At 38.4% G+C, this 26,319-nt stretch overlaps 1 protein-coding gene across 10 annotated transcripts in view; it reads right to left on the reverse strand.

Moving 5' to 3' along the window:
- Positions 1–26,319, reverse strand: part of LOC106050201 (myosin-IIIb-like) — a 117,440-nt gene that overhangs the window by 86,173 nt on the left and 4,948 nt on the right. For all 10 annotated transcript variants that reach the window (XM_056013757.1, XM_056013754.1, XM_056013755.1 and 7 more), the window contains exons 7-9: positions 26,042–26,118; positions 23,957–24,102; positions 441–506 (exon numbers count right to left, since the gene is read on the reverse strand). In XM_056013757.1, the coding sequence (XP_055869732.1) occupies positions 441–506; positions 23,957–24,102; positions 26,042–26,118 (289 nt within the window). The remainder of the gene's footprint in view (positions 1–440; positions 507–23,956; positions 24,103–26,041; positions 26,119–26,319) is intronic.

Below are 26,319 nucleotides of genomic sequence, written 5' to 3' on the forward strand. Positions count from 1 at the left end.
TTATATTAAAAAAGTAAAAAGTAAATTTCCCTTTCAGAGGGCAGATGATGTTGACGTCATCTGTTTCTCTGGCAAAAGGTTAACGAGCAGGGTGCTATGTGGGAAACACAACGACAAACCACCATTACTTTCCCCAACTAAAGTCAGGTACCCCATTAGGGGCGCCCTTTAAGTCCCGAACTTGAAAACCCCCCAGTCTTCACCGAGATTCAAACCCAGGACACCAGGTTCGGAACCCAAGCGCTTAACCACTCACCCACCGCGCCCCCTGAAGAGTATATTACTATGATTTAAGTATAATTCAACATCAACAATAGACCGACCGCTCGTAAGGAACAGTTGCCTCAGCGCACAAATTTTAAACACCAATTTCTGAACTATTTCATAGCATGCACTATGGTCAGATTGTAACCGACTTTGTGGCTGAGTACACTACTCACTTTGCAATGAAGTCACTGAATTCTGCGGACCATCTTTCTGGATGACGTAGCTTGGGAGCAGGACTTCTGTTGAGAACAAAAAAAGGTGTTGTGTGTGAGGTGTTTTATAGCGTTTGTTTCATGTTGATGCTTTTATTTTAATACCAAGAAACACTTAGGTAACCGATTCCCTAATATTGTTTGTGTAATAACCAGGGAGGGGGGGGATTTTATATCTAGCTCTTCTTCACTAAACTTCTTGATCTTAGTATATTTGTGTTTGCGCATGTATTGGGGAATAAGCACATAATTATAAAACAAACACAAAATATAATGCAGATCGTAAAAAAAAACAATTAAAAAAAAAGGAATCAGAATGAATGAAATGCTATTTTTTTTGTTTTTTTACGGGAACAAATACTATTTAGAGAACTGTGATAACTACAGTTTAACTGCAGTGTACTTGTTACGGAACTAGACTCTAATCTGTCACACAGCCAATAGCTACAGAACACCAAGTGTCACACAGCCAATAGTTACAGAATACCAAGTATCACACAGCCAATAGTTACAGAACACCAAGTATCACAAAGCCAATAGCTACAGAACCACAAGTATCACACAGAAAATAGCTATAGAACCACAAGTATCACACAGCCAATAGCTATAGAACCACAAGTATCACACAGCCAACAGATACAGAACACCAAGTATCACACAGCCAATGGCTACAGAACACCAAGTATCACACAGAATATAGTTACAGAACACCAAGTGTCACACAGCCAATAATTACAGAATACCAAGTGTCACACAGCCAATAGCTACAGATCACCAAGTATCACACAGCCAATAGTTACAGAAAACCAAGTGTCACACAGCCAATAGTTACAGAATACCAAGTGTCACACAGCCATTAGCTACAGATCACCAAGTATCACACAGCCAAAAGTTACAGAATACCAAGTATCACACAGTCAATAGCTACAGAACACAAAGTATCACACAGCCAATAGCTATAGAACATCAAGTATCACACAGCCAATAGTTACAGAATACCAAGTATCACACAGTCAATAGCTATAGAACCACAAGTATCACACAGCCAATAGTTACAGAATACCAAGTATCACACAGCCAATAGCTACAGAACCACAAGTATCACACAGCCAATAGCTACAGAACCACAAGTATCACACAGCCAATAGCTACAGAACACCAAGTATCACACAGCCAATAGCTACAGAACCACACGTATCACACAGCCAATAGCTACAGAACCACAAGTATCACACAGCCAATAGCTACAGAACCACAAGTATCACACAGCCAATTTCTACAGAACCACAAGTATCACACAGCCAATAGCTACAGAACATCAAGTATCACACAGCCAATAGCTACAGAACCACAAGTATCACACAGCCAATAGCTACAGAACCACAAGTATCACACAGCCAATAGCTACAGAACCACAAGTATCACACAGCCAATAGCTACAGAACCACAAGTATCACACAGCCAATAGCTACAGAACATCAAGTGTCACACAGCCAATAGTTGTTAAAGAATACCGAGTGTCACACAGCCAATAGCTACAGAACTAAGCTGATAAAGTTCTCATAGCCGATATCTACGAAACGACCTAATTAAACATTTGATGAAAGAAACTAAGGCATACAACAAACTGGCATACATTGATAGATATAACTAGACGAGAGACATGAGTACGTTGATGTCTGCTATGAACTCATGCCATTGTAAGTGTATTGAGAGTTCCTATCGGATGTACTCTGTTGTTTGAATCTATCCCTATTGATTCAACTGACAAATCTTTCTGTCACGCAATCCTCCTCTCACATTTAATGAGCACAGAATGATGGATGGTGGAACAGTGAATTGGGGAAGAAAAAAAACAAAAGACATATTCTATTGCCTTCCCACCTTTCCCAAAACTTTAAATTATTTGAGCTGCTTTATTTTTGAATGATGGAGGTACCATCCCAAAGGCAATGTGATTAGGGTCTGCTGCAAAATCCGTGCGTTCTAGGGGGTAGAAGGGAGGGAGCTAATTTGACCTTGAGTCTTATAATCTGTTTTGGGAAAAAAATGCGGATGTTCTTTGTGATGACCACAAGATACACTCGCAAACCTTTGGTCAGACAAAAATTAGGCTTCACTACACAAACCTCTTGAACAAATCAGCCTCAATACGAACTTTAATCATTTTTTAAAAATGTTCTTTATTCAAAAAGTTGAATGCCTACTTTGTTTCAAATGGCTATATTTTAAAATAGGGAAATAAGAGCCACACTTTCGGGCCTACTATAAAAGAAAGCGTATGTGTATCTGTGTATGCGTTCGTTAATCCAGTGGGGGGAAAATTAACATATTTCAAAAGCCAATGAAAAAGACAAGACCTAGAAGATACATACATTAGAATCCAACTTTACATAAATACTGATACTAGAAGTAATCTCAATATAATAAAAAAATTAACAAAAAAACAACAACTTATAATAGAACTAAATACGGTATGACAGTAACAAAAAAAAAAATACAAATTTTATGCTTGTATTTATGTAAATAAAAATCTAAAAATTCCTTTTTTTTTTAATGTGTGTACTTCGGTACATGTATGTTAAGCTACGAATGTGAGAATAGTATAATTGTAATACAAACGAATTAAAAAAAAAAACACAAAGGAAATAACAATCAAAATGAGCCAGACTATAATTAAATGAGTCAAGTCTTCACAGATTTACCTTCATTTGTGTGGTGCATGTCATTTGATTCTTAGCATTTTTTTATGCAAGTCACATATATGCATATAATACACACGTTACCGCTAAGTAGAGAAAATGTGTTTTCACACACAGGGCCCATTGAGGAGTCCAAGTATTTTTTACCTGGCTGCTTCTATTACCCTTTAAGAGTAAGGTGACCACAGACCAATTAAAGAAAAATAAAGCACCCCTTTCAGACCTTGCTATCTATGGGGATGATATTGCAAAGGTCGTTCTGTTTCTGTGGTCCATCACCACGACCAACCACCCTCAGTTTTCCCCAAACTAATGTCAGTACCCATTAGAGCTGAGTTAACTCAAGGCCGACCCAAATAGTACCGATATTCAAAATCCCCAGTCTTTATCGGGATCGAACCCGAGACTTCTCGGTTCCACTCAGCACATTTATGTTATAATCATTTGAACATATGGAGTGGTCGATATTGCAACTGGCTTATCTTCCCTAGCCATACAAATTATTATTCGGGGTTGAAATTGAGTTTTTTTCTTAAGTATTCTATGCATTTTGCAGATCAAATTTTAAATTGAAAGCATGCCATTAAGTCTCAATGTTAGCGACTGAAAAAAAGTTTATCTACAAAAATACAAGGAGTTGGGAGTCAAAACAGTTACATTTTTATTTTGTGGAGCGTCACCAGAGAATGCCAACCATGTCCTTCATCGAGAGGCCAGAGCTAGACACTGGACTGGAAACCCTCTTATAGAAGAAAAACTATAAGGAGAAATGCCTTACCATTGCGCGGTTCATCTCGGATATAGGATTAAGATAGTTCGTGTAAAAATACAAACTCAAAGTCAAAAGTGGTCCACTCAGTCAGGTAAAATAGGTTTCAATCTTTCCAGAAAGTATTTCAGAAGCCATGAGCTGCAAACCATCAACAACCTCAGCACTATCTTCGCCCATGCAAGAAGAAGAGACGTGTACTTATCAACAGTGTGGCCGATATTATTGTATTGTTAGGCCGACTGACGAGATGATACTACATGATATGAAAATGTATCCATTTTATTGTTATTAAATTCTTAATATTCATACATATTCAACGAACTGATGGTCACATAGATATGGTTCAATGTCTGCCTGACCTTAGGCCATCTGATGTTAATGGCTGATTGGGCTAAAAATCGTTCAACGCCACATGCATTCAAGAGCTAGACCTGGTAAAGACATAGAACTTGGAAACGTCGGCCTAGATCCAGAGGCGTAGTTAGGGTGGGGGGGGAGGTAGGGGGAGAATTTTTAAAAAATCCCCCGGGCCTCCACTTAAGGGGCCCCTAAATGAGTGTTTTTTTGCATAAAATATTACGCAAAATGCAGGGGCTCCAAAAAAGGTCAAGCCTTCCCCGGGCCCCCGAATGATGGCAAATTCCTAGCTACCCCGCTGCCTAGATCTATATCCCATTTATTAGTTTTTATGAGACATTTTCCAGAATAAATGAATAAATTAAATTAAGCTTTAATGTTGCCAACTTTAAAAAAAAAAAAGAATTGAGTTATAATTTCTTAACAATATCAAAGCTTATGAAATTAGATTATACAGTGCTAAACAAGTGCTAAACAAGCGCACGAAATGTTGATATGCTTATAAAAAAAAAACAACCATAGCTCATCTACTACACTTCCTTTAGTTTGTACATCAAATACATAAACAAATTAGCTAGTTCTATTTTTTTGCATCCTTGTAGGTAAATATCTTCAGTAACTCTATGGGACAAAGTGAGTCTGTTTCGTGATGTTCTGTTTGACGCTCGAGGTTTGAGTCCGTGCATCCCACAACTAAAGGAATGGTGACAACAGAGAACTGAGTATAGGAACTTAGTATGTGGACACTGATTGATAGAGTCAAGTAAGTAGTAATGTTTCCCCTTTCAAACCTTGTGGTCTATAGGGCAGATGATGTAAAGGTCATCTGATTCTGTGGCCTACGGTCAGGGCCGGTCCTACAGGTTGCGGGGCTCTATGCGAAACGGATTGCGCTGGGCCTAATTTGGGTAGTGATAAGGATAGTATGTGAACATTAAGACCTAATATTAGAAAATAAATTCGTCTTTATTTTATTTATACTTAACTAAGTACAAAATCACTGTCAAATTAACTTTACGAGCCATCTACAGTAGTACAGTAGTTTTCCAACAATAAGCCAATAAACATTCATATTTGTCTTTTAGATTTAAAATCGACTAGCAAAATATCGTGTTTTTTTCTTTCTAAGAGGTCGAGATAGATTTAGATCTATATTTGTATGCCAGTGACTATAAAACTAAATTAAATATTTGAACTTCTTGTTTTGGTTCAAATTCGACTTATTATCACATTTTTATGAAATGAAAGCTGACAATGCCGTCTTTTTTTTTAATCATGAGTAGGATTGGCATTTTCCATATTGAATGACACCAAGAAATGACAATTTTGTCTGCTTTAAGGAGATTGGCATCAGTTTTAAGAAGATTTTAATAATTTCATGAGATTTTCATAACTTTTTCTTATATTTTATAATTTCAGAAGAATTCCTGGAACCCTTTAATAATAAGTTAAAATGGTTTAATTTAATAATTTACACCTAGAATTCGCATCGCGCGGGGGCCTATGAAAAAGCGGGGCCCACTGCGGCCGCATAGGTTGCAGTGGCATAAGACCGGCCCTGCATACGGTTAATGAGGGTGTCACGTGGCTAGCACAACGACCAACCGTCTTTTCTTTTACCCAACTAATGTCAGGTACCCATTAAAGCTGGATGGACTCAGAGGCGCCCGAAGATGCCGAAATTAAAAATCCCAGTCTTCACCAGGATTCGAACGTTCGGAAGTCAAGCGCTTTACCGCTCAGCCACCGCGCCTCCACTATTAATACAGAGTGTCTGCCATTAGCAAGCCTAGATCCTGAGAGAATAGAAGCAGACGTAATCAATAAGCTCAACATAATAATAATAAGAAAACAGTTATTATAGACTGTGTCATCGTGCCATGGCTTCGGCAAGGTCAGCGTGACCCCACTCGAAACGACAGTAAGTCGTTAATGGGAAGATGACATGCCCCAGGGCGGCAGTAGGTTGTCTCCCGCGATGTCGAAGTAGAGACCCATTAATTAAACAAATAAGTTAGAAATGTCGTTCCCAAGAGCTGATTATCCCCCCCCCCCTTTGTCCATTATTGTCTTATTCCTCACGCGAAGGGCTTACATACACAAGCGGGCAATTTGAGCTACAGGAACTAAAACGTTTTTGTGGCGCCCAGTGTGTGAGCTTACCTACTGGACACAACTTTGACCTCAAGACGTGCCCTTATTTGTTACTAATAACTATTCACACACACAGTTCATTTCTTTTCTTATATATCAGTATAAACTAAGACATAGACTAAATAGACTAATCAAAAATGTATCGCATATCACTCGAACACAGCTACCATCTCTTGGAAAACTTTTGCATGAAAGATTCCTTTCCAAAACACGCACGATCCGTAAAGACAACCTGCACCCATTAAACCACTGTTACATCAGATCTGAACGAAGTGGTCGTCTCCTTTGCATTAGGACTAAAACAGAAAGATTTAAAAACTGCTTTATTCCACTTTCGGTCGAATGTTACAAGGTCATCTGTCGTCATCGAGAAGTACATAGAAGTCAAATTCATAAAGCTCTGGTTGTGAGTGTGTATGTGTTTCGTGTGTGAATGTTGTTCGTATTTGCATCTATATTGTTATTGTTACAGTAGTTACGCTGAGGTGGTCAATTGTAGTCGAACTGAATTTCCATTTGATTGGACCAATAAGAATTATATTATCTTATCTTATCTAAGCATTGGCTTTGCAGATTGACCAGCTTCTTTGCGATACCTGATCCTTAAGTAAACCAGTCTTCTCCATGAATGTGTGTAATGTTTTACTAGTTCTAGTATTGACTGGACTGTAGCCATTGATTGTGGGATTGAGTGATTGGATTTTACCCTCCCGCCCCCCCCACCCACACACACACACACACACACATACACACTCATAAACACTCGACAAGAACGAGCGCTAACAGGATGAAAGCGGGCGGTCCATTCTAGGGCTCGATGCAGATGGGGTCCCGTGTTAACCTAAACTTTATATAAACGATTACTATGTGAGGTTTTCCCTATCAATCAATGTCAAGGTCGCTAGACTGAGCTTCAACTAAATAAAAGCCACAAACAGAACAGATTTGAACATTGGATTCGGCCGTACCAAAGAGTTCGCAACAAATATTGTTCACCTAGCTTTACACAAAAACAAAAACACACAAAACAAAAACCATAGCTTAACACCAGTTCCTTTCTTCTGTACACAGGTTATACCAAAAAGGTTGACAATACGTGGATCTGACGCCATGTATGAAAAACTCCAATAGAGACCTAGGCCTGCCTCTTATTTTTTTTTTATTTTTTTTTTTTGTCGCCCAGAAAGAGATTTCGCCTGCAACATAAATTTAATTTTAGAGCAGGTACATTAAGTCAAACAAATCAACATTGAACAAAAATTCAAAGCATATCACGAGATCGATACAAATACACAGATAGAGGAATGTCATAGCCATGTATTTCATTACATTTACAAACACATCCTAAACTTCATCCCACACAGACAGAAAGAAATCACAAGGAAAACTAGAAACATGGAAAGAACCAAATTAAAACGAGAAAATTCCTTTAAAAAAACAACAAAAAAGCAGCTTATATTAAGCGTAGATCTAGACTAAAAATAATAAATCTGTGCGATTAGAAATATTTGTATCAAATGTTTTTGCTTAGCGCTATTTCACGCTTATAGCGTTCTAATACGCTATGATCCTAGCACTTGTTTGGACCAGTTGCAAAGAGGTGGGGGTGAGAAAAAATGTGGCGGATAGGGGAATGTCCTCCAGTTATGGTGGGTACCGGAGAATTAAAATACCCGGGGTGGACCAAATTCAACCCTGCTTCCATGCAGGAAGTGGAGGGATCCACAAAGGCTAGGGCACCTTACCCGAAAATAAAGGCAGCTATCCAGAGAGCTGAAAGGGGCAGCCCCCCAGATGGTTATGCTCAGGGCTAACAACCCAGTCATATAAAAAAAATAATGTCACGAAAGTTACCTCTATCTCTCCGTAATTACTTTCTGCGCTCAGAAGGAATTATTCATTTTTTTTCCCATTTGTATTTGACTAGCCTGTTAGGGTTAAACTTCAATCACGTTTTTCTTTTAATCAGAAAATGTTATAATTGGTAGAGATAAATGCATGCCCTTTTTTATATAACACAAATCAAAGTTTATGAACCCAATACCGGGTAATTAAGTTAATTTAACGGGGTCAAATCAGCGATGTTATCGTAAATCAGGAGACAAAGAGTTTAAACATATGACGTACCGGGCTGATCAAAACGGAAAACGACCTATGCCTGGAAATGACAATGATATATTTTTTATTATTTTTTTTTCCCAAATTAAAAGTATTTATAGTTTGTTTGTTTTTCAGCCATAACCTATATACCCCTAGAATTCTAGATTTTATATACGCCATGTTTTTTTTACTTTTAAATTTACATAATTAAAATAATTATAAATAAGCATAACCATGGCTTGATGACGTAGAGGCAGATCTACAACAGCTAAAAGTCCAGGCATGGAGACGTAAAGCCCAGGATGGATCAGAATGGAGAGATGTGCTAAAGCAGGCCAGGGCCCTCCATGGGCTGTAGCACCACTGGGATGGATCATAGACATCTATAGCTAAAGGACAAAGAAACATATTTCAGAAACAGATATTTCACAGATCACTTTTACCTTGACGTCACTTCCGAGTTTTAGCTATCACACGTCCATCATTAACAATTCATGTCCTCCAACTTGAGCGAGTTTCTGTTTTGCTATGAACGATCCGACACTCAGAACACCGCGTTTCTTTTGCTTTTAAACCGCTGCTAAGGAAACCATTTCATAGTAACGTCTAATCGACCCAAATACCTGGCCCGTTGAAGATACCGGACGTCCATCGTACATCAAATGAAAGCTATCTCCCCCCCCCCCACCCATCCACTCAAACGGTAATGCGTTTTTGACTGCTAATGATTTAATGTAAGAGTAAATGAAAAAAAAAAAAGTCCATTTTGGATCTAACGATATCCACGATAGTTATGTCAAGTTGACATGTTTTTACAAGAACCAAAAGTTCGATAGAAATCTCATGCGGACAGAACAACACCCCTAAGTAGTTACTTCCCCAAACACATTTGTTAAGTTTTCTAGTTGGATACAGTCATAGGAGGTATATGTAGAAGACATACAGAGGTATGAACGCACTACAAACAGCGATTTACTAGGAAACGCCGGTACGGTCAGTATAGAGGGACCTCGTATGGTACGACAGTTACCCTGGGCAGGGCAAGCATCCTGTTGGGGGACGAACGTATGCCAAAGCAGTCCTTTCAGGAGACCTGAAAGGTGGTCAACGTAACAGAGGTGTTCCACTGAAACTTAGGCGCCAACTCGCTTTAACTGACATTAAAGAGTGCACCTGGCTGCAAGAGGCTTCAGAACGAGGCAGCTGCAGATCACTGACAAAGGCCGCGGGATAAACATTTAAGGCCTAAAGAAAATCCACTGCCGAGAAAAAAAAATCTAAATCTACTACCAACGGAGAATGGTTATGTCAGCGCAGTTTACGGCAAAGTATATAGGTCGCAGCTGGGCCTGCGTAGCCACTGAAAATACAAAACGTATTGTTTACTAAGTAGTGCAGATACAATTAGACATTCTACTTAAACGCCATTTCGACCAGTAAAATGTATGTTCTAAGAAACCAGCACAGTCGAAAGCTCGTTTTCTTACAGTTACAGCTCAGTTTGTAAATTTCAAACCTAAGTAATGGGATACTTTTGAGCTAACTCTTCAGTTCAGAAAACAAACAAAAAAAAAAAATATGAAGACAGGAATTCCCAAAATCCGAAATGTAGACAGTTTATTTTTACAAAAACAAAGGTTATATTAAGTCAAAGTGTAATTGTGTCAATTAGTTTGGATCGGTCATGTAATTATATGTATGTTCCACCTAGACATGATAAATCTGTGTGATTAGAAATACTTTTACCAATTCTTTTTGTTTAGATTTAAGCTTTCTTAGTGCGCTATGATCCTAAATACTTTTACCATTTCTTTTTGTTTCGATTTAAGCTTTCTTAGTGCGCTATGATCCTATCACTTGCCTAGACCAGTAGCAAAAGGGGATGGAAGAAGGGGGTATCTTGGTGAATGTTTACATGATCGTTTTTTTAAAAGCATAAAAAAAGTTCACTCAGGGCTCGAGTCCTCAAAGGGACTAATTCAACTTATACCACCACACCTGTGAAGATGTTCAATATACCAAACAATTAATTACCGCTACCAATAGTTAATGAAATAATTGCTTTTTTTTTAATTGATTCTAGTGTTGTCAGGTAAAAGAAATAATTGTGCAAAATTTCAGCTTAATCCGATATTGGGTGAGGGAGAAATAACATGTTCAAACTTTTTACTATACAGACAGACAGATAGCATAAGTTAAAAAAGCGTTGTAAAAGAGATCTATGATTTGGAATGGTTGTTTGAAATAGTGGGAAGCGTGGTCTAGAGGCTAAGTGCGCTTGGCTACCTATGAAGGGCGCCCGAGGTTCGACACCCCGACTCGGACAGAGTTGTATTTACTGAGAGCCTTAAGGCAGCACGAAAAAACCTTCTCCTAGATACCCGCTAGCCCCCCCCCCAACTGGTCCACACCTGAGATTGGACCAAAGCGCTCTGAGCATGCTATAAGCATGAAAGTAGCGCTATATAAAAGCCATAATTTATGTAGATGATAACAAATGTGTTTATCTTACCAGTCAAATGATTTTATATTCCAATAGTAAACCAAAAAGAATGGTAGACGCTCTTTCTTCTAGAAATATTTAGTAGTCTCTCACACATATGCCAGCATTGGGGGACAAAAAAGAGGGGGGGGGGGTGGAGACTCCAATAAATTCACTAAACTTAGTCTAAACTAAAACTTCGACAACTTTCCAAATTGGGTCGTGAACCTAAACAAACGTCTATATTTAGAATCACAACGTGCGACGCCGCACCTCGTCACGAAGCCATTGTGCGCGAGCGCAAGACAAAACAACACTAATAAAAGAGAGGGGGGCTTGGGGGCGAGGGGCGATGCACGGTGGACGAGCTTTAACTATTGGAACCGAAAAGTTCATTAGTGAGTCTTAGTCACGTGCAGGTTCGTTAAGCTCTAGTATGTCAAGCGGCAGTATTGATCTAACAAGTGTATCTAATGTCTCGATCTAATTCCCCGGTCATGACGTCAGAATCAAGACTATATTTCCGTGTCAAGGAAGTATAAAAAATTTGCATTAATAATTTTGCATCATAAAAAACAAAACATTCCAAACATATATAAGAAAGAAAAATATATAAGATGTGCTTTATTAGTCAAAATAATTAAATATGTTATCTATAATATAAAACAGAAAGTAAGGAGTATGTATGTCCCGAATAAAAATCAAAACCGTTTGACCAATCTTGATCAAACTTGGCATAAATGTTTCTTACATCGTTGCGGAGACGGTAGTGTATGTTTGATGTCCCCCCCCCCCACACACACACAATCGGAGGGCCCTAAAAATAATCAAAAAGTACCTAATTGTTTCTATATTAAATAGCGAATCTTTTAAACAAATTGGGTAAACCCGTTTTTACAGTATCAATTATTAAAATGATTATTTGATTGAACGAGTAAACCCATTTTCACATTCTACTTTCATTACTGTGGCAAACTAAATAAAAAATAGTAAAAAGGGAACATTCTCCATGTTTGACATAGATCTAAATTCGATCCATTAGATCAGTAATACCCAAACTAAGACCCGCAGGCCGCGGGTCATATCCGGCTAGTATACACATAAATTCAATCGTTGTTCGCACGTCGAACTTGCGAGACTTGAAAGTCATCCATAAAGGCTGAAAAGGAAACTGAGTAAGAAGGAATCCTCGGAATAGGATACCTAGAACATGTCACCAATAGAGAAAGCTTCAACCCGCGGGAGCTCGACCCCCGAAGCGATGTGGTGATCGAACGTCGTATGAGATTTGCGGGCATATTTTAGACAAAACACGTGACCAAAGACGCCCATCACATGGAGGCCGGAGAGAGGAAGGACAAAGCCGTCCACGTCTAACATGGCATCTCGCCTTCTTAGAAGACCCAAAAATCCGTGGGCACCAGCTGGGAAGAGATGGTGTAATGGACCTCATTCACCAACCGTAAACAAACAACATTTAGCCACGTGGTGCTCTATCTCTTCTATATAATTTACGATCTCATGTTTTATTCATGATGGTTGTCACGTGACCGTTTTTTTCGTTGTTTTATCAATAAGATCACGTGACTAAATGTTGTTTGTTTACGATTGGTGAATGAGGTCCTTTCACTTGTGACTTATCGCTGTGGAGAGAGCTTGCCGCCTTATGTACAGAAGAATCAAAGTCTAAGTTAGTAAATATACACATTGCATAATTATGTAGTTACCAATCTCCTCAAAGTACCTCGGTAGACACCTATTCGTATTCCCGATTGGGGATATAAGTAAACTACCTTAACGAAATTCTTGTACATGAAGTGCCGGCAATCCTCTAAAACCGTGTACACATATTTTAAAAAAAAACAGAGCCTGCCCTTTGTTTCAGCTCCCGTTTGTTGGACAACACATTTAGTTTTACAGGTCAATATCTGACATTGGCACACCAGTCGAGATTTTAAATAGGCGGTAATACACATCTCCAATTACACGACACCAAAGCATGACAGAACATAATTTGTGGTATGAGCTACAGATAATTGAGTCTAAATACAAATCACGGGAGAAAAACTAATTTGATCAATCAATAACTAGCAGTGATCTCCCTTTTTTTAAAAATTTAGTTCTTAAAAGTCACCGCATTAGTTTGAGTGTGGCTGCTTTTTTTTTCCCCCAGGCAGTTCATTTTTAACTCTTTGTCTCCGTAATTATTTTGCCAGGTTCTGACAGAATTGTTCATTTTTTTTTGCATTTGTACATTCTACCCTGTTATGATTAAACTTCAATGACATTTTTGTTTGTAATCAGAAAACATTACTTTTGGTATACAATTTTAGGAGAATGCATGCTCTTTTTATATAAAGTTTATAAAACTAAAAGTTTATTTAATTTAACGGGGTTAAATTAACGTTGGTATCGTTAATTAGGAGAGAAAGAGTTAAAACCATAATGATGTATGATGTGTGTGAACGAGTTAGCCAAAAATACATGTGGGGACCACACAATCATTAAAAGCTAATACATATCCAAGGCTAGCCGATAGTGATGACACAAGCGCTTCAAAACAAATAAACAGAGGGATGGATTAGTTACACGTGAACATGCGTCAGTCTCTGACTTTTATTGCGAGGCGCCAACAACTGAAACTGACAGATTGATATCTCGATGTTAATGTAAAACAAAAAACGAAGCCCCTTTTTCTATTATGGGCGAGATTTAGGCCAGCCGGAGATCCAGACAGGGGAATATACCGTTAAAATTCAAATGCAAATTGAAGATTAAAATAGCTAGTTTCTGGTATATTCTGGTAGCGGTTTACGGTGATATGGTGTGACTTGCACACAGGGGCGTAGCTAGGAATTTTCCATAGTATTGGGGCCCGGGCGAGATTTAGGCCAACCGGAGATCCAGACAGGGGAATATACCGTGTAGACATATATGCAAATTGCAGATTAAAATAGCTAGTTTCTGGTAACTTTCTGGTCGCTGTACGGTGATATGGTGTGACTTGCACACAGGGACGTAGCTAGGAATTTTCCATCGTTTCGGGGCCCGGGGGACTTGACCTCTGTAGGGGCCCCTGCATTTTACGTAATATTTATTTTTTTATGTAAAAAATACTCATACTCAAGTGAGGGCCAGGGGGATTTTTAACTTCTCCCCCCTTGTAAAGGTATTACCCTCTTCCCCTAATAGAGGATAACCCACTTAAGACATCGGACACTGAATAGCCTGAAAAATGCCACGTTGAATATCGTGTTAAACAGATATTTGAGCCAGCCCTGCAGTTCAGTATATGAAAGCGCTACCGAACTATACCGCACATCCATAGCTCGAAGGAGAAGTTTTGCAAACCGTAGTTTAACAGTATACTGATTTTAAGATAACATGAATGAAAAACACGTATTGAAGAAAAAATATATATTTCCTTGACAGTGGCTAGGGTTAAAAATTATTTGTAATGTTTTTATAGCTCTTGATCGCGAGCAGAAGGTACACAAATATATATATAGCCGGACATTACTGGCGGCCTGCGGACCTTAGTTTGTGTTTACTAATCTAGTGGATTGGATTTAGATGTATGTTAAACTTAGCTAATGATCCTTTCAAGTTTTTCTCTTTCGCCACGAAAATAAAAGTAGTTTTTGCGAAAATGAGTTTACCAGTTAAGCCGATATATTCATATGTATTAAAAACGAAAGGAGCGATAGATGAATAGGATATAAAGTACAATTAAAACGGGTTTACCCGATTTGTTAAATGAATGGGATTATAAAGTACGTCAGGACGTCTAAATTCACAGATATATGTAACGAGTTTATGTAAAAATGCTTTTGAAACACAAATTTGAAGATTAATTTTATTTTATAATGAAATCAATAGACTATATTTTGCATTTTCATGTGTCAAAGTAAAAAACTATCTGTGCAAAGTGTAGTTTTAAAAATTAGATCTAGATCCTTTCGATCTAAACATGGTAAACATGGCCTAGATCCATGAAATAATAATACTTTCATAGAGTTGGGCAACTTTTTTTTGAGGGTCTTAAGTTTGTTTTAGGGCTACTATACATAAGTTACGGTTCCAGTTAGTACCCAAGGAACAATTATGTCAAGTTTAAACAAGACCGGCCGAACGGTTTTGATTTCTATGCGGGACATACATACATACATACATATATATATAAATATATATCCATGTTATCAAAAGTGATCAAATTCTGATGAGTGAAATGTCACTCTGACCGAATACCGAATGATTCACGTATCAAAACTGACGGAAGAAATGCCATGGTCTACACTTTGCTAATCTCTAATTGTGTGGTCTCTACTTAGCAGAATTGACATGTTTAGTACACCCACTGCAGTACCGGCAAAGAATCGATAGGCGTCAGCAAAAAGCAAATGTATGATTTTTTTTTGTTTGTTTTCAAGGATCAATTTTCACGGCTTTGTTTTTGTATCCACCAGTCCTGCTCTCAAAATATATATCATAGATATTTATACTAGACTAGATATATCATGACTTTTTTTTGTTTTCAAGGAACAATCTTCAAGGCTTTGTATCCACCAGTCCTGCTCTCAAAATATAGACTATGTAATAGATATTTAGACTAGACTAGATGTATCATGCATCGTTACCCATTCTAATATTGTGTCAGTCTATATAGACTCTATATAATAGATATTTAGACTAGACTAGATGTATCATGCATCGTTACCCATCCTAATATTGTCAGTCTATATTGACTCTATATAATAGATATTTAGACTAGACTAGATGTATCATGCATCGTTACCCATCCTAATATTGTGTTAGTCTATAGCAGGGGTAGCCAACCGTTTGCCTCAGCGCGCCAATTTTTTTTTCACATCTAATTCTAATGCGTTACTTAAAATTTTACACGTTTCAGTCCTTTAAGAGTATAGTCATTGATACATATTTGGTCAGTTATACATATGTATGTAAAGGAGGGGATTTAAGAAAAAAAAATAAACCTTACTTATTAATTAACCCTTAGAACGCGTGTGGTAGTTTAGCCTCAGAATTGTAGTTCCATTTTGTATGCACTCACTGTAAAACAGCTCAGCACTTTAAGGGTTAAAGTCTGTCTTTGTTAACATTATTAGTTTGCATTTTTTTAAAATTTTCATGTATTATTTCTTTGCGGCCTATTGCCAATTAATACTGAATGAACACTGATAGCAGTTTTAATACAGAGAAAAAAAAATGCTCATACAGGTAAAATTGACCTAGAGGCAAACTGGAACCAGCTAAACCATGGACATACATAAATGATATATATTTATATAAACATCACTTCTATTATTTAAAAACACATACATAAGTAAGGTCTACTAACAAGAGAGTTATGCATAAATGATATCTACAAACCAACGTGCTCTAAACAATTATTTAGGGAGGGGGGGGGGTTCTCATGAAATGTTGACGCAGATTAAAAGATTCACTGTTTGTATTTTTTCATCTATTATGGTATTTAACACAACTTTTATTAAATCTCCACACCCCCACCCTTTCTTTTTCTGGCATGTGCTAAAATAAACTTCTGTTTCCGGTTCACTGGTGTCGACCAATATTTTTGTATTAAGTTATAGGGAAATGAAAAAAAAAAAGTTTATGACGTCAGGATGCGCGTGACTTCGAAAAAAAAGGTGGGGGGTTGGGGGGGAATGGAGAGATTTAAAAAGTTTCCCGTGTTATAAGGACTAGTGCAGGAAAGGATTTAACGTCAAGAATAACGGGATTTAGTTAACACTTAAAGTCTGCATCTTGAAGTGACAGGCGTACAAACCTGGTCTAATCTAGACCACTATTTAAAGTAGACCTGACCTTGCGACGTCGCAGCCCTCTGTGCACTGGAGACCAATAGCTCGTCGCCACGTCGTACAGGCGTGTGATCATCACTGCCCACAGGCTGCGACGTTGCAGGTCAGTGTTCAGGCCTTCTATGACAATTGGTCTCGGTCTAATAAGGTCAGATATCTCATCCCCTTTTCTTTTATTCCTTTAGTGCAGGGGTTCTCAACCTGTGGATCGCGACCCCATTGGGGGTCCAATGACGATTTGCCAGGGGTCGGCTAAGACCGTCGAAAATATGGATTGTTTTTGTCTATTCTTCTATTGCTGTATGTGTGTGTGGGAAGGGGGGTCGCGGCAGAGTGGGGGATTGTAAAAAGGGGTCGCCGGGCTTAAAAGGTTGAGAACCGCTGCTTTAGTGTCTCCAATATAAAGTGTTGTTTTGTTTGTTTTTTAAAGACCTGCCAACTCTTAATTAGAATGTGCATTTCGTAAAAGTAGACTATATTTTCATAATTTTGTTAGATTATGAATACTCTACCCACACCCACATTCGTCTCGTCTCGCGATACTGTGTGCGAGAGTTCTAAGGACGTGACTTGCGTTCTCTGCATTTCTTTTATTAAGATAAAGGGAGGTAAACCTACTTTTGTTGCCATCGTTCTGCCCAGCGGAAGGCCAGTAGGTGCTCTAGCAGCAGGGCACCACAGTGATTGCAGTGTATTACCAACGATGGGCAGAGAACTAACACAGATGTCAGTGTTTATACTACTGAAGAGTTACAGAGGACTAACAAAGATATGACGATGCCAATACGACTGAAGAGTTGAAAGGAACTAGCAAAGATATGACGGTGTCAATACGACTGAAGAGTTATAGAGCACTAGCAAAGATATGAGAGTGTCAATACGACTGAAGAGTTATGGAGCACTAGCAAAGATATGACAGTGTCAACACGACGGAAGAGTTACAGAAGGCAAACAAAGATATGACAGTGTTTATACTATTGGAGTGTGGCTGCTGTGACAGAGGTCTAACAAAGATATAACAGTGTTTATACGACTGGAGTGTGGCTGCTGTGACAGAGGTCTAACAAAGATATGACTGTGTTTATACTATTGGAGTGTGGCTGCTGTGACAGAGGTCTAACAAAGATATAACAGTGTTTATACTATTGGAGTGTGGCTGCTGTGACAGAGGTCTAACAAAGATATAACAGTGTTTATACTATTGGAGTGTGGCTGCTGTGACAGAGGTCTAACAAAGATATAACAGTGTTTATACTATTGGAGTGTGGCTGCTGTGACAGAGGTCTAACAAAGATATAACAGTGTTTATACTATTGGAGTGTGGCTGCTGTGACAGAGGTCTAACAAAGATATAACAGTGTTTATACTATTGGAGTGTGGCTGCTGTGACAGAGGTCTAACAAAGATATAACAGTGTTTATACTATTGGAGTGTGGCTGCTGTGACAGAGGTCTAACAAAGATATAACAGTGTTTATACTATTGGAGTGTGGCTGCTGTGACAGAGGTCTAACAAAGATATAACAGTGTTTATACTATTGGAGTGTGGCTGCTGTGACAGAGGTCTAACAAAGATATAACAGTGTTTATACTATTGGAGTGTGGCTGCTGTGACAGAGGTCTAACAAAGATATAACAGTGTTTATACTATTGGAGTGTGGCTGCTGTGACAGAGGTCTAACAAAGATATAACAGTGTTTATACTATTGGAGTGTGGCTGCTGTGACAGAGGTCTAACAAAGATATAACAGTGTTTATACTATTGGAGTGTGGCTGCTGTGACAGAGGTCTAACAAAGATATAACAGTGTTTATACTATTGGAGTGTGGCTGCTGTGACAGAGGTCTAACAAAGATATAACAGTGTTTATACTATTGGAGTGTGGCTGCTGTGATAGAGGTCTAACAAAGATATGACAGTGTTTATACTATTGGAGTGTGGCTGCTGTGACAGAGGTCTAACAAAGATATGACAGTGTTTATACTATTGGAGTGTGGCTGCTGTGACAGAGGTCTAACAAAGATATGACAGTGTTTATACTATTGGAGTGTGGCTGCTGTGACAGAGGTCTAACAAAGATATAACAGTGTTTATACTATTGGAGTGTGGCTGCTGTGACAGAGGTCTAACAAAGATATAACAGTGTTTATACTATTGGAGTGTGGCTGCTGTGACAGAGGTCTAACAAAGATATGACAGTGTTTATACTATTGGAGTGTGGCTGCTGTGACAGAGGTCTAACAAAGATATGACAGTGTTTATACGACTGGAGTGTGGCTGCTGTGACAGAGGTCTAACAAAGATATGACAGTGTTTATACTATTGGAGTGTGGCTGCTGTGACAAAGGTCTAACAAAGATATGACAGTGTTTATACGACTGGAGTGTGGCTGCTGTGACAGAGGTCTAACAAAGATATGACAGTGTTTATACTATTGGAGTGTGGCTGCTGTGACAGAGGTCTAACAAAGATATAACAGTGTTTATACTATTGGAGTGTGGCTGCTGTGACAGAGGTCTAACAAAGATATGACAGTGTTTATACTATTGGAGTGTGGCTGCTGTGACAGAGGTCTAACAAAGATATAACAGTGTTTATACGACTGGAGTGTGGCTGCTGTGACAGAGGTCTAACAAAGATATGACAGTGTTTATACTATTGGAGTGTGGCTGCTGTGACAGAGGTCTAACAAAGATATAACAGTGTTTATACTATTGGAGTGTGGCTGCTGTGATAGAGGTCTAACAAAGATATGACAGTGTTTATACGACTGGAGTGTGGCTGCTGTGACAGAGGTCTAACAAAGATATGACAGTGTTTATACTATTGGAGTGTGGCTGCTGTGACAGAGGTCTAACAAAGATATAACAGTGTTTATACGACTGGAGTGTGGCTGCTGTGACAGAGGTCTAACAAAGATATAACAGTGTTTATACTATTGGAGTGTGGCTGCTGTGACAGAGGTCTAACAAAGATATGACAGTGTTTATACGACTGGAGTGTGGCTGCTGTGACAGAGGTCTAACAAAGATATAACAGTGTTTATACTATTGGAGTGTGGCTGCTGTGACAGAGGTCTAACAAAGATATGACAGTGTTTATACTATTGGGGTGTGGCTGCTGTGACAGAGGTATAACAAAGATATGACAGTGTTTATACGACTGGAGTGTGGCTGCTGTGACAGAGGTCTAACAAAGATATAACAGTGTTTATACTATTGGAGTGTGGCTGCTGTGACAGAGGTCTAACAAAGATATAACAGTGTTTATACGACTGGAGTGTGGCTGCTGTGACAGAGGTCTAACAATGATATAACAGTGTTTATACTATTGGAGTGTGGCTGCTGTGACAGAGGTCTAACAAAGATATGACAGTGTTTATACGACTGGAGTGTGGCTGCTGTGACAGAGGTCTAACAAAGATATAACAGTGTTTATACTATTGGAGTGTGGCTGCTGTGACAGAGGTCTAACAAAGATATGACAGTGTTTATACTATTGGAGTGTGGCTGCTGTGACAGAGGTCTAACAAAGATATAACAGTGTTTATACTATTGGAGTGTGGCTGCTGTGACAGAGGTCTAACAAAGATATGACAGTGTTTATACTATTGGAGTGTGGCTGCTGTGACAGAGGTCTAACAAAGATATGACAGTGTTTATACTATTGGAGTGTGGCTGCTGTGACAGAGGTCTAACAAAGATATAACAGTGTTTATACTATTGGAGTGTGGCTGCTGTGACAGAGGTCTAACAAAGATATGACAGTGTTTATACTATTGGAGTGTGGCTGCTGTGACAGAGGTCTAACAAAGATATGACAGTGTTTATACTATTGGAGTGTGGCTGCTGTGACAGAGGTCTAACAAAGATATGACAGTGTTTATACTATTGGAGTGTGGCTGCTGTGACAGAGGTCTAACAAAGATATGACAGTGTTTATACTATTGGAGTGTGGCTGCTGTGACAGAGGTCTAACAAAGATATGACAGTGTTTATACTATTGGAGTGTGGCTGCTGTGACAGAGGTCTAACAAAGATATAGCAGAGAACTTCGAATAAAGTGGCAGAGATCTGACAATGCCATCCTGTCTACGGCAGCAGACTAAACCACTGCTGAATGTCATCATGTCCATGGCTGCGAGTCCCCAAGGTTAAGTCACCCTTGGAAACAGGAGGCGAAAAAATCCCCCCCCCCCTTTTTTTTAACCCGCACGATTACATATCACTGCTCCTAGTGACAAAGAGCCGCCCATTCGGTATCGAATAATCGGACAGCAACAAAGACGTTCTGTTGACCTTCTCGTGACAACATCGGCTTATTGGATGACACAAGGGAGTTGACATTACCGATCTCTTCGGAGTCCAAGTGACAGACGGACACACCCGACAGCACTGATACGATACATACACACACATTCCGAGAAGCGCTAGTCTCGCTACAGACTATAAGTCCGTTCTTGTATCAAGTTATGCTATAGGCTAATTATGTAAGTCTCATACGTCTATCTCTAGTACAGCACATGCATATTTCTGTTTATACTTTTTTAAACATGCTAATTGTAACAAATATTTTGTTTTTAAAGACAAAGCTAATATAAGGGAAAGAGCAGCACAATTACTGCATATCTCTCAAAGCTGCAATATTTATCTCCGTTCTTTTAATTTAAAAAAAAAATATAAAAAATTAATTAATTACCACTAATCATATAACTAGTTGGTTATTTGTTTTTTGTTGTTGTTTTTATTTTGTTGTTGTTGTTGTTGTTTTACTAACTCATGTGTTTTCATCAACATTGAATAATTACGCAGTTTCAACTTGATCCGAGAATGGGAGGTTACATGATTAGTAGCAGACTGACCGACAAGAGTTGATATATAAGCTTTGTAAAAAAATTAACTTTCGAAAAAATCACCCATCAAATTGACACCTGATTCGCCTCCGTGTGTGGACAGAGGAGGTGGGAGGGTGGAAATGTACTTAGCAGTGAGGGAACAGCAGAAAGCCATTACCTCAGTTTAGTCCAACCCCGGACTGAGCTTTTTTTTTTTTTAAATCCCCTCCAACGGTGCCTAATATTATCAATAGTTCTGCGGATTGCAAGAGATCGAAACAGCCCAGTGGCGAAAGCGGAAATCGGGAACAGGTAAATCCAATCGATCTATAGACAAGGCAGTACGCTAGCAATATTATCAAATATTACAATTGCAAAGGCAGTGGTGGAAACTACACACGTTGACACACTAGAAATAGACTGTATCCCATACGAAGCAAGCAACGCAGTTTGGTCGAGACGGCAAGTGTGCCAACACGGAGAAACCTTTTTGTAATAAAATTTACCTAAATGAATCGTAGTCATAGATATTATTGTGTGTGTGTTCAGAAAGTGTGTGAGCTTTTAGTAAATATAAAAGTAGCGCATATCTATATATTAGAATCATAGTCTGGGGCAGGGGCGGACTGGCTATATGGGCATTAGGGCAAATGCCCGGTGGGCTGGTACCCAAATGGGCCTGTTGGGCCACCGAAAGGGCCGCATGGATACAACTATGGCACGTATTAAATGGTTAAAAGGTTTTATAGTATTCTCTTATAAAAGTGACTCTCTGAACGTCGTGTTTAAAGAAATCTTTTACAGACTCTACAATGCAAGACTAATTAAATGTAACACATTCTCCGATATAATGTAATCGTCTACATCCTACACTTAGCGATTAACTAGCAACATAAGGTCTATATTTCTAATTAAGATATAGAGGATGTTTACAAATATCGATACATTATCCAACTTAAAATAATGATTTTGAGGACAGACCTAGAGTTAGTAGAACTGGATGCCCTGATATCCAATTTGTTGGCCGGATTGTATAGAATTGCCCGGGCCGATTTTTACATCCAGTCCGCCCCTGGTCTGGGGTACTTTACATCTTTGTTTTTCCCCACTGCATCATCGACCTACATTCTTCACCTATGCACTGCACGCATGCATTGATCCACAATTTTCAACAAAGATCAAGAACAATACCACACATTATCGAAAAATGATCAAGGCTCTCAAGATTTTTTTTTTACGCAGGCATTAATATAAGGAATACCACAAAAAAAAAAAAAAAGATACACAATTATCTATAATTATCTATAATAGCAGCAAATCCTATTCAGATCACTGCAACTGTCAAAGAAAATCTGTTGACCTACGTAGTTTCAAAATGTCAACTGAATTCTTAAAATATCAGGAAATCGCAGAACAAACATAGACTATGAGACTAACAATGCATAATAGGTTTCTGTACAGTGGTAAGGGGCGGGAACAATGTTTCTTCTTCCATTCTTCCAACCACAGTTTAACGAGAGGAAGATTAATTGTGAGAGAAATTTGTATGTGCAAAGTTTCAAATTGGTATGAAGAAAAAACAAAACTACTGGAGCAAGGACCCAGTGAGATGTAATGGCGTTGGATTTTAGTTGTTATGTTATGTTGTTAGTTTGTATGTAGAAACAGCCTAAAAGTGTAAAAGTAAGTAAAAAAAAAAAAAACAAGAACAAATTTACTATAATATTGACCACAGTGTGAAATCTAGAATATAGGTACTGTAATTTTTTGATGCACAACAGCACAAGTACACATCACTTTAAGTGATTGGAATTACAATTGTCAGTTGGTATTAAGAAACAGGAGCAAACACCCCATCGTATCAATGGCAGAGATTATGAGACCATGACTCTGTGTCAAATTGCCTATTATTGATATTTAAAAAAAAACAACATAAAATAAATTTCTGAATAAAAAAAAATAATAATTTATGTACACACGCAAAAAGCTATAAGCATTATGCTAATAGGCAATGTTGTCAGCTAAGTTATTTTTAAAATGTGAAATTCAATGTGACAAAATAGAAAGAAATTCTTATTTTTAACCCACTCTGGAAATCATATAAAGTTTACTTTAAATTTTATTAGTAAACTGGATAAAACGGAAGAAAATGTGAAAGCTAACATTCATTCCTGTATCACAGCTGTCTAAATAAATCAATCACTGTTATCATAATATATTTTCTATGATCTTACCTGGGTATTTTGAACAAAGCTCTTCTTGGGTCGAATTCAGCCAGGGGTGGCTTCCCATCAGCCAGCTCTATAGCAGTGATACCCAATGACCAAACATCACATCGGACATCATAAGTGTAGTCCAGCTGCTGCTCACATGCAATCACCTGACCAACAAGAAAATGTGATTCCAAAAATTTCAAACTGTGTACACATAAATAAATAAACATATGTGAGTGTTTTAGTGTGTGCGTGCATGCATGTGTGTGTGTGTATATTAATAGTTACAACAAGAAAATGCCAATTGTGTACTAAAAATAAAACACTCTAAAGGAAGATGAAGTCAGATCCACTTATGGCTGTGTTCAATTATTCAAAAAAAGACACACATACCTTACTTTGACTCTAAAATTAGAAAGATAGATGGTATTCTTAAATAGAAAAAAACAAACACCAGGGAATAGTGTGGCTGAGTCACATAAACTGCGTGGCTACCTGTCAGAGCAAGAGGGCTCAAGTTCAAAACCAGACTTGGGGCTGAGTTGTATTTGCTGAGTGCCTAAAGGTAACAAGAAAAACCCTTTGTCAGCAGGGCCAACTTAGGCATAGTCAAACTAGGCAGCTGCCTAGGGCCTCTAATTGGTGGGTGCCTTGCATAGGATTAAAAAAATTTTTTGAGAAAAAATTTGAGAAACTTGGAACAAATTTCAATCCTAGCAAATTTCAGACTGGTCTACTATGGTTCAAGATGCCATGCAGAAGGCTACAGGAATAGCTCTCCATGAATCTATTTTATTTGTTGATTAAGATATAGAAGCATAAAAGGTTTTAAGTCATTGCTATTTATTTTTCCATCTTTTTACTTTATATCATTTGAGGCCACCTATTTCATTTGAGGGCACCTATTTCATTTGAGGGCACCTATTTCATTTGAGGCCACCTATTTCATTTGAGGCCACCTATTTCATATGAGGGCACTTATTTCATTTGAGGGCACCTATTTCATTTGAGGCCACCTATTTCATTTGAGGGCACCTATTTCATTTGAGGGCACCTATTTCATTTGAGGGCACCTATTTCATTTGAGGGCACCTATTTCATTTCACCTAGGACCTTCAATTACCTCAGGCCAGCCCTTTTCCAAGAAACCCTGTCTGCCCCAATGAGCACAAAAGAGATTTGATATTGTTTACTTAGCATTCTAAAAGCATGACAGATATGCTATACAAAAGGGATTCAGAATAACAAAGTCCCTCCAATAAGTTCAACCAATCAAAGAAAGAATAAAAATGCTAATGAGAATCACCAAAATAAAAGTCATAATCTGTTAGAATCCTAGGACACAGAAAAGTTTGAGCCCCCCCCCCCCCAGTGAAGACTGGGATTTTGAATCTCTGTACTTTTAGCGCAAAGCTGAGTCCATCGAGCTCAATGGGTACCTCACATTAGTTGGAGAAAAGTAAAGGGGGTTGATCATTGTGCTGGCCACATGACACATTCATTAAACCTGAGAAAAAGGATGACCTTAACAGTTACTTCATCTTTCCCATTGAGCGGAATACTTATAGCGGTACTGCGGTGAAACTGTAGAGTTGAGTGACAATACTTTATAGAATTGAAAGGAGAAAGAGGAAGCCAGCTGTGTTTGTTACTAATAAATGTATTACAATACATTTAAGTGCTTGTCAGCTTAAGTCAAATATTGTTTTGCAATAAATATTTCAACTTTTTGACAATCAAACGTCTACACATATGTTTTTATTTTTAACTATTCAATTAAGCCCTTTTCTGTTTCCAATTTGTTCTTTATTACAATCAAGTATAAATATATATTTATAGATTTTATATAGCGCTACTTTCATGCTTATAGCATGCTCAGAGCGCTTTGGTCCAATCTCATTTGTGGACTAGTGGGGGGGGAGGGGGTATCTGGGAGTTGGTTTTCTGTGCTGCCTTTAGGCGCTCAGTAAACACAACTCTGCCCGAGACGGGTGTCGAACCTCGAGCCCCTTTCTAGATAGCCAAGCCAAGCCAAGTTCAAGCACACTTGGCCTCTCGACCACGCTTCCCGCAATATTAAGTCTAGCCCATGTTTTATATACCCACCTCAGGGGCCATCCAGTAAGGAGTACCAACATGAGTCTTTTTCCTATCAGTTGGAGACTGTAAATGCCCAGACACACCTAGTGGATACAATAACAATGTGTATAATTTAAAACAATAAAATGAATATAAATGTAGTAATAATGCGAAGAAATATTCTTGACCTGTATGGTGACATGTATGCACTAAGCAAAACAGCAGTGTTTCTGTCCAGGGCTTTTGCAAGAGAGGATTTGAACCTCTCTAGCCCTCACTCATCATATTTTTTTTTTAAATTTAGG

Source organism: Biomphalaria glabrata, chromosome 16 (assembly GCF_947242115.1).
Source record: "Biomphalaria glabrata chromosome 16, xgBioGlab47.1, whole genome shotgun sequence".
Lineage (NCBI taxonomy): Eukaryota > Metazoa > Mollusca > Gastropoda > Planorbidae > Biomphalaria > Biomphalaria glabrata.